This window comes from Bactrocera dorsalis, chromosome 5, assembly GCF_023373825.1.
Source record: "Bactrocera dorsalis isolate Fly_Bdor chromosome 5, ASM2337382v1, whole genome shotgun sequence".
In the NCBI taxonomy this organism is placed as follows: Eukaryota; Metazoa; Arthropoda; class Insecta; order Diptera; family Tephritidae; genus Bactrocera; species Bactrocera dorsalis.
Window position 1 is genome coordinate 73333762 of NC_064307.1, and position 10543 is coordinate 73344304.

Below are 10543 nucleotides of genomic sequence, written 5' to 3' on the forward strand. Positions count from 1 at the left end.
GGAACCCAAATTCTTCTTTCTGAATCATTCCCAGCGCATGTAGTCGCTTCTAAATGGTTTGGCGGTTGACCTCCAATGCTGAAGCAAGCCTTTCTTGCTTTTGACAAGGATTCTCTACGAGCAACGTCTAAAATCAAATCAAAATTAAAATCCTCAAAAAAAAATTCAAAAAAATAATAATTTACTCAATCAATTAGACAGAAAACAGTGTTCTTTGAAGTAAAAAAAAATTATTTTTCTTGATTTTCAAAACATTTTGCTGACAAACACACACGAATTTCAATAAAACTATTTATTTACAATTTCTATAAATCTGTGCCAGAAAATTGCAAAATTTCAAATTACATAAATTCGCTGTAAACGCTCCGGAATGAAAGCTAGTCAAACGCCTCTGCCACACCTGATACACGCCGAAAAGCAAGCGGCCGAGATCATATACGAGGCGAGAAAACGAAAAAATTTACTCATGAAGAAATGCAAAAATGCGGCAAGTAAGGAAGTCGCAATGTTGGGCTCAGAAAGGGAAGAAGTCTTGAACGCAGTAACTAAGCGCGTTAATGAAAGCTTAGCCATAACGCAGAGGCGAGTGGAAAATACAACGAAAGAAAAAATTGCCAAAATTGATGAACAAGTCGCGAAGAATCGCGACAAAGTGGTGACTATGCTATTGGAGTTGATGTATAAATTTACACCGGAAGTGCATAAAAACTATCGATATTCGGAAGATGAAGACGACGAGAATGTAAAATAATTTCTGCCAGCAAGCGATAGAAAAAACGAAATTGTTATTAAAAAGATTTAGCGACAATCAAAAGTTAGCTGTTTTGTTGTTTTCAAATAACCAAGTTAGAAACTGTGACTGATCTCCAGCAACACAGAGCAGCTCTGAATAGTATTTAGCGTACCGAACTCGGATTTTTATCTGGCCGAGGACTTTCAACTCGAAATTACTTCAGGCATGTCTTCTACGGCTACAACAAAAACAATGAACCTATATATACGAGTATCCAATTTGAAGCTTCAAATCTCTAACTATAGTAGTATACTTTATCAAGATCCGAAAGTAGAAGACTGCAGAGTTGAGAATAAAAGCCACTAGCGATTGTAGTACGAAGCTTATGGTCTTTGGCTAAAAATGAAAGAACCTTTAAGAAGGTTGAGACACAAATTCTTTCGAACAAACATTATTTTTAGGTTAGGTTTCATATGTGATGATTTCTAAATCATCTTAAGTTCGGCTATTTACCAATATTTATTTTGAGTTTCCCAGTTGTGGAAAGAAAAGATGAAAGAGTAGGTATAAAACTGCATTACAGCTACATCGGTAAGACCCTTTAGCGCCAGCTACAAAAAAATTAAAGAATGTTTGAAAATTTGTTGTCATCAAAGTTGGTGCAGCGCAACGAAAGCAAATTTCGAGGCGAGAAAGAAACTATTCGGTATTTTTGTGCTATGAATATATACATGCTTACATATATGTATATAGATATGTAGCTATTGATTAGCGTAAAATGTTCACGAAGCAATACAATGCCTCGGTAATTTGCATAATTTCACATGCAATGAGCAATTCAATCAAAAATTAAACACAAAAAAGTCAAATGACTGAAAATTTTTCGAAAAAAAAAAACAAAATAAATGCATATGTATGTATATGGAAGAAAGTTGTAAAGGGACCGCGGCATAATTTGCATTTCTCTATGTTGGAAATATATGTACATATACATATGTATATAAAAATTAAAAAAAAAATTCAAAGTGTTCGGCGGCGGCAGCTGGCGTGTTGCACAGTTACATATTTTCCATTTGTAAGCATATACATATATGTATGTATATATGTATGTATATTGTCTTGTCTGTCTAATCTTTGGAATCAACAACAGCAACAACAAGTGCATGTCGGTTAAGGTGCATTCCGCTGCTTTCTTGTTTAATTTTTTCTGTGTTTTTGTGTTCTTTTGTGTGGCCGTCATTGTAAGAACGCCATGCGCCTCAAATTTGAACCACTTGTCGTTCGTTGTTGTTACGGCCCTTTATTTATGACAAAATATATTAGCCCGTTGACTGTGTATTACCATTTTAGTATGCTATTTTCTACATTTATTTGCATTTTAAACTTTATTAGCTTCACAAATGTGTTAATAAAAACGTGCAACACCACATACTCACATGCCACTTTTGTATTTGTGGCATGCCTGTGGCGTGCATAACAAAAGCTGTGCTTGCTGGCTGACCAAATTTTCTAACAACAACATTTTTTGTTGTATTGTATAAACCTTTTCTCACCGTCTTCCTGTGGAAATCAATGCTTTGTGCGGCTCTCCATGCTTTCAAGTTTCATTCAAATTTAAAATAAGGCAAATAAAAAGTTGTTTTTTAGTTAGGCTATCTGCTTGCTGGCGTGCTTTTACTCCAGAGCCGCATTTCTTGGCGGAGAATAATCGTTAATTACCAAACATTTTTGTCAATTGTGTCAATTTATGCGCTCATAAAGTCACTTTTATTGGCATTTTTGAAGTGTGAAACAAAAGACACGATTATGCACGAAAATACATATACATACTTACATATGTGTATATATGTATATCTACAAACAAATACAACAAAAAATATTCATCGATTTTTTATTTTCATTGAAATTTTGTTGCTTTAACTCTGCTTGTTACTCTGTTTGCCTCTAATGTCTTGTACTAAAACTTTATTTATTTATTTTTTATTAAGAAAGTGCTCAAAGAGTGTCTAAGTTTGCCATAAAATTAGAGCAAATACAAGTGTCGCACAATTATTCGAAATTCCACCGACATTAAACACTCATTTACATACAGACATTTGTAGTTATTTACAATAAAAAATTTAATGGCAACATTTCAATAGATTTGTATAGATCAGTAGGGCATATAGTCAACAAAACTTTGTGGCAAGTAAAAAAGCAACAACTTTTAGTTAGCTTTTATTGTCAATTATTTTTATGTGAAACTGTTTCGAAAGATATGCATACACACATACATACATATATTGAATTACATTCAGTTCTTGAATTCATCACATCAGGCTTGAATCACCACTGCCGCCTGGATACATATGCAGGGCGGAGGTGCGATGCGTAATCACCAGCACCAGCATACGAACCTCTACTAAGTAGGTTCATGATGAGCTCGGGGACCACAGTAAATGCTAAAACTAACAGTAAAAAGCAGGCGACTTTGGCTACGATGAATGGGAGCGGGTCGCGGAGGCTATATCTTCGGTTTTTATGAAGGTGGTCAAGAAAAACACCGGACCACCTCCAAGGTATGAGAGTACGGGGTGACACCACGTATCCACAAGCTGAACACTTGTGTCGTCGGCCACCCTACATAAGGAAGCGGTAGACAGGGTTGGTGAAGTCTGGAAGGGAGTTAGACTAAAGGCGTTGGCTAAGATGGATCTTAGACTGCGTCCTCACGCCTGCACCTGTTCCGTTAGTGTAATTCATCTCCTACGACTCGAGACTGGAGAGTTATACGGGCCGAGAGAATCTATGTACCATATCGACAGGTACTGTTTCGCCTGAACAAGGAGTACATCGATCCGCTCACCGACGGAAAAGTCGCCCTCAGCTATAGATTTGAGAGGGAGGCTCTTAAGATTCCTTTGACCGATGGCAGGGCGGATATGCCACAGCCTCAAGTTGCGTTAGAAGAGAAAGAACAGGAGCTTGAACGGGCGTGGAAGTATACTCGTTCCTTTCGGACGCAGCGAGCGTTGGGGGTAGATCGTCGAGCAACTATTCTGTTTTCAATTTTGAACAGCTTCTTGAAAAGGGTCGGGTCGGACATCTTGCTAGTGCTGAACTTGCACTCCTAGATAAACGACTGGAGAATGAAGATTTTCAGTTTAACCTTCAGCACACGAAGGCGGCATCCGCCAATCTCGAAAGCGGTGTAAGCGATCTTCACCCAAATAAGTCCTACATCATGGAAATGCCCGCGTAATAGAGATTTCACTGTATAATATTATGCGATCTCGAGAACACGCTCTCAGAATCTCGCCTGAAATTAGTAGTAGTAGTAATAAAAACGTATGCTAGCGATCATAATATTATACAATATTTGTGACGAAAAGGCGTAAGCCGGTTCAACAGATCAAGTTTTACCATTATTAAAATACCACAAATTTGTGTAAAGCGTAAAATATTGCTATTATTAGAATAATTTAATATAAACAACTATATTACGTTTGGAATGCATTGAGCATGCTTATATAAAAACTTTTTGTTAAAATTTATTTCTTAATATTTTTAAAATTGTATGTAAATCCCTTTTATGACTTTATTGATATTATTTATGACAAAAGCTATGTTTAACAACAAACCTTGCAAATCCAGCCATTTAAATTGTAAATAAAGGTGACGCTCAGTCTGAATGCCACAAAAATGTCGCACTGCTCTTACACGCTTGCGGATTTGCTTATAATATAGATTATAAAGAATTAACCATTCTTCTCCCTAACCAAAAATTTCCATTCTTCTCATCACTTTTGTGCTTATTTATTATCAACTATACGGTTTGCGGCCAAATCATTGATTTAACTGTTGTTGTATGCAAATTTCTACATGTTTTCTAATGATCGACTTTTTTTGTCGTTTTTTGTGATTTTTTCAAATTCTCAGTATGCCATGTTAACAATGCTGAAATTTAGCAGTTTTTTGTTTAGTTTGCGCATAGCCTTTCATTAAGTTCATTTTTTGACAGTTTGTCGTTGTTTTATGAAAATGAATGTTATTTATGAATTTTGTCTTGAAACTCGATCGAATATTTAGGCATCACCGCAAAGCGCTCAATAAGCTTGCTGCTTAAGCTTTCGGCGTCTTAGTTCATACTTTTTATTTAGTTTTAATTCTTATTTATTTTATTTTAGTTTGCATATAATTGTTTGTTGTTATTTGATGAACTCGTTTTCAAACGCCGCGCACGCATGTCTCATTAAAAGTCTTGCCATAATTTTTTTTGGTAACTGTTACCGCTTCTTGTTTATTGAAATATTGAATAATGTTTATTGCTTGTTTATATGTTTTTGTTATTGGCGCGGCGATTACTCTTCATGACAACTTTAATGGCTGAATGGTAATTTTGAACAAAAAAACTGCATGTTAAATGCAAATTTTATTGCTTTTTTCGGCAAGCTTTAGGCACTGCAAGCGCTGAAGGCGCTGCGGCGGCGCAGTGTGGGATGTTGGATTGGAAATAATGATATAATCTATATAAGCAGCCGTAGCAAATTAATAATAATTTATGTTTGTACGCTTAAGCAAGCAAAATTGAAAATAAAATGTGGGGCAACAAATGTTCATCGCTAGATCCGCTTGCTTTGAAGTCCGGAAGATAACGAAAGAACTTGTTTTAAGGGTTATTTAATTTACAAATTAAATCAAGATAAAATACTCTTCTTCTTCGACATTTCAACCGTGGGTCGCTGTGGGCAGAGAACATGAAACTTCGCCCATTGCCTTTATCTTTTTTGAGGTCGAGCCAGTTGTGCACCCAAGAGCAGGTCGCTATGCACTTCGTTATTCCGCGTGGACGCCCTTGCTTCGTTGTCCACACTTGGATCTCGAGTAGAAGGAGATTGGAGCATCCTCTTCCAAGCGAACGAGATGAACTAACCAACACATTTGTTGACAACAAAATCCATGTCACTGTAAAGCTCACACAGTTCGTGGTTCCATCCGCTGGACTCACGGCTCACGCGGACGGCTCCAAAGATCTTGCGATGAGCAGCTCTATCGAACTGTCTAAATTCTTGCCTCATCTCGGAACGCCATCGTTCGCATTTCTACGCCATATAATAGAACAGGAAAATCACTCTTACCGCAAAAAATTTTAAGGATCTGAGATTTTTAATTGAATAAAGGGAGAGTTAACTGCACATACTATAAAGCAAGTGAAACCTTCCGGGTGTTCATTTCATACCTGACCTTGAAAGCTACAGCAGTGGCTGACTATTATCCGACATTTTAGTACAAAGAGTCTCTTCGTAAAGTCAACTCCGACCAAAATTGAAACATAACCACCAACCAACCCCATGAACCACTTACCTACGAGTATGAATGTTTATGAATATGTGTTGTCCAGCACAAAAATGCCAAATTAACCTAACAACTTATTAAGAAGATTTATTAACTCCAATGATGGCACTATTTCGTGCAACACACCTACTACTCTCATTTAACGAAGTGTGGCGAATGGGAATTAAGCCGACAGTGGAAATTTCGAAAACCAAAATTTTCAACCACCTACAACACAGCGCTACTATAGTTACAACAAAAACAGTAGGTCACTATGGTATATATGAAGAGGAGTCGAGTGCGCGTCCACTGCCCAGCGCGCTTAATAACAATTACAGATAATACGGCGCGTCCAGCGGGGTGTCAAATATAGTGCATACACTCAACAATCCCAGCCGAGGCCGAAGCGTGTGCGCTTGGGTGCAGCGGCGCAGCTGAATGGCTTTTGTTGATAGCTCAGCAAATTTACGCGAGTAATTCTGAGGGATCCTTCATTAGTTTTTATTTCCTCTAAGCGACGCACGGTAAAAGGGGGAATATAGCGACGGAGAGATATTTTTTCGGTAAACCTTTTGTGGCAGCATGTTTTCGGGGATTGCATTGCGTGGCGCGGCTGGATGTGGATATGGCGAGGCATAGCGGTCAGCATGACATTGAGTAGTTGTTTCCTTGAGTGTGAGTTGGTTACTTGTCTGTTGTTGTTGGTTGATTATTTGTTGCTGTTGGATTGTTGTTGTTGTTTTTGTTGTCTAGTTGGCTCATTGCCACGCACAATGCACATAAATTAGAATTTGTCTTGTTTTGAATATCGCTTAAGTACGCGTAAGTCCCGGCTTTTCGTGGCCATTATGCGCTCGTCGCATTTTCTATTTGCTCTCGTGTTCGAACAGTGCTGATCCTGCGCTCAGCGCTTTTATTATGTGCTATTTATTAAGGTTTGGCTTTCACTTTTCCTACTATTTACACACACATTGAAATGATTCTGACATTAGGCCTTGTTTACCTTTCGGTTTGTTTGCGCGCTAGCCCCACACTAGCGCACATATTTATACCTTGAACAGGGTTTGCCACGATGTTCTTAACACCAAAAAGGAAACGTTAGAGTCCTTATAAAGTATATATATAAATTATCAGCGCGATGAGCTGAGTCGAATTAGCCAGGTCCATATGTCCGTCCTCCAGTATATGTGCGAACTAGTCACTCAGTTTTTGGGGATGTAGATCTGAAATTTTACACAACTTCTTTTTTCACTAAGAAGCTGTTAATTTGTCGAAACGGTCGATATCGGACCACTATAGCATATAGCTGCCATACAAACTGGAGGATCAGAATCAAGTTCTTATATGGAAAACTTTTTTATTTGATGAGATATCTACACGAAATTTGGCATGGTTTTGTCTATAAAGCATTGCTGCTCTTTCCGAGAAAAAGTTTTAAATCGGATCGTTATAGCATATAGCTGCCATACAAACCGACTAACCAAAATCAAGTTCTTGTAAGGAAAACTTTTTATTTGAAGAGATATCTCCACGGCATGAGTTATTCCCTCTAACATTAATGCAATCTCCGCAGAAATTATTCAGATCGGTTGACTATAGCATATAGCTGCCATACAAACTGGCCGATCAAAATCTAGTTTTTGTAAGAAATCTCTTTAATTTGTGTAGGGTATTATATCTTCAGCGCAACCGAACAGAGCCCTACCTTATTTGTTTTGTATGTACTTACTCGTGTGTATGTATGTACCGCATATTCATTCATTTCAATTTTTATTCGACTGTTTATTTTGGTTTGTTGTTAAATTTTGTGGTGGCTTTGCATTGTTGGCATGTGTGTAAGCCGCATATTTTGTATGTAAACCATATATTATCCATTCTAAACTATTATAGCACAAATGCACTAGTAAATATATACAAACAAACAACCACATATGCATAATAGTGACCCCTTGCGTCGCGCTGGTCAGCATTGCCGTGCGGAAAGTGTCGGCCGCACACTTTACTTGCTGTCTGTCTGTCCATGCGCATGGGTTCTAAATGTCAAAATTGACATTGTAAAATATTGCAGTCATCATTGTTTTGTTGTAAAGTTGCTGTTTTTGGTGTCAGTTCGCTCATTTTGGTTTGTTTGTAAAATTATTTCTTTTTTTTGCCTTTCGGCTTTTATCTTGGTCGAAGTGACACTCAATATTGCTTTGTTAACAGTAATAACAGCTGTTAGTGTCATTTATTATTTTATTTTTTCTTTTGCTCTAGTTTATTTTTGTTTGTTGTCTGGTGGAAAGCGCAGTTCTGTAGCCTTGGCTTTAACTCTTGTTGGTGCCATATTGTTGCCTCGTCTAAGGGGTTAACAGTTGTCACTTTGGCTCATTGTCAAGTTAAACAAATTTATTTGTTAAGTGCAAAGGCACACGATAAGGCATAAACAAGTATGTGGAGCAATATAAAAATGTATAAATATTAGTTTTAGCGGCTAGGTGGGAGTAGTGGCAACTGTTCGCCAGGGAAAGTGTGGTATTTTAGTGTAGAGTGTTAGATCACCCTTTGAAAAAATAAGTTGTATATAATCATGCACCCTTATCTTGAAATCTGAGTCCTTTGCAGCAAGTCTAGAGAAGAATTTTGACGGCCCGATCAACGTCTGCTACTTCCGTGGGTTCCAAAGGGATTTTAATAGACGAGACCCCATTCAACTATGAAAATTATAGTTCTAAAAATCCCAAACCGTCTTCAGGTATTTAAAATTTAGTCGCAAGGAAAGTCAAGTTTCATTAAGGTGATCAGGAAATAACAATTTGAGGAGTAGGTTAGGTTAGATTAAGTAAATAGGCTGATAATTCCACTTGGACTGTAATAGATGCGATGCCTAGATCTCCTAAATATGGAACAAAATGACCGTCGTATATGTACGAGTACAAAGCGCCCGAGTACACGAAGACAACTCCTGCTCGTTCCCAGCCTGATGAAATTTGAGATGTTCAGGAATTGAAACAACAATTCCTAAGCGTATTGCCACATTTTATACTATAATAGGCGTGTCAGTCAACACAATGTCTTGCCAATATACGTACAATTTCTTTGAACAACAAATATGTTGCGGAAACACAGCAACCGTTAGTAGGTAGCACAAAAATCAAGCGGAAGGATTAAGCAATGACAATTATTTTTTTCTTATAAACATTTTCTCGCCTAAAAATATTAGATTACTGCTTTTGACTGTGCTATCTTTATGAAATCTCAAAAATAGGGTGTGAATTGCCAATAATGCGCAAAGTTGTGCGAACCGAAAGGCGGTAGCATAAAATAGGAAGGAGTGTACCAGCCGTGTAGAGTTTTAGTAGGAAGAACATACCATGTGTGAGGCAGAATATTGTCAAAGATTATATTTGAAGAGTTTTTCGGTTTTATCTCATTATAAGAGGCGTGTTGCTTATTCTCTTGTGTGGAAGAAATTTAAGAATCAAAATTTGTTTCAGAGAATTTAAAGTCGCCACCGGAATTCGATTAAAACAACACTCTTTTTTCAGATACAGGCTTCATAGAAAGTTGTTAGTTACAGCATCCGATTGTATCCTTATAGAACTTTCTTGGATCTCTTCTCGGAAACTCTTTAAGAGCTGAGCGATGAAAGAAAAGATTATTTTTTTATCGAAACCACGAATAATTCCTGAAAGCTATGTCACTTATTACGATATCAAGCGGTTCTTGAACTTGTCTATGATCGTCAGCAATAACGATCACTTCAATTACTCAACAAATCCATAATTATTTTGGCGCTTCTCGACAGTCGCATCAGCTCTCGGTTTGCCTACTTCTAACAGTAAATTATGTGGTAGTTGAACTCGTAAAATTAGTACACACGAAAAACGATATCAATTGTTTTATTTAAGTCACGAGCAACAAACGAATACACTTTCCAACAAATATATATTTATACAAAAATATTTTTATTACCCGAAAATCAACTCCCCTTGCAACAAAGCGCAAGCGCGCACACAGATCTACGCTACGCTTCAATTCTTCGTTTCATCTTCGGCCGAAAATTATGACATGTACGCATTTCCCCATGACGCATCAACTCCCAATGAGCCGGTAAGCAAATTCAGCTGCCTCATGCTACGCGTCTTATAGCCGCCGTGGCCGCCGCAACTAATGCCTGCACAAAAGACACAAATATTTGACTTCAACCGGCGAGTAGCCGCAGGACATCGAAGTAAGTAGCAAAGGCAGTAAGCAAAAGGATACACGCCGCACCAGCGCTCACCAATTTGCGGCAAAAGCAACAGCAACAACAAAAAAGCAAGCAACGCGTTAATGATAAGAAGCTGAATTGCGAAAATGTATAAAGCAGAAGCAGGAGAAGAAGATGAAGAAGAAGCTGCTGCTACCAACAAAGCACCAAGCGGCGGCGCAGCACATTGTCGCCGGAGGCGTGTAGGCACATAAATTGCGGCAACAAGCGAAGCGTATCCTTTGAAATTGATGCGATCAGCGATC

General features: G+C 37.9%; 1 protein-coding gene across 1 annotated transcript; it reads left to right on the top strand.

Moving 5' to 3' along the window:
- The first annotated feature begins 370 nt into the window (after positions 1–370).
- Positions 371–751, top strand: LOC105227429 (V-type proton ATPase subunit G 1). The gene has a single exon (XM_011206772.2). The coding sequence runs from the start codon at positions 371–373 to the stop codon at positions 749–751; it is 381 nt and encodes a 126-aa protein (XP_011205074.1).
- Positions 752–10543: the final 9792 nt, after the last annotated feature.

What these genes read in the sequence shown, in the direction of transcription:
- LOC105227429 (XM_011206772.2), top strand. Translation starts at nt 371, where the DNA reads ATGAAAGCTAGTCAAACGCCTCTGCCACACCTGATACACGCCGAAAAG.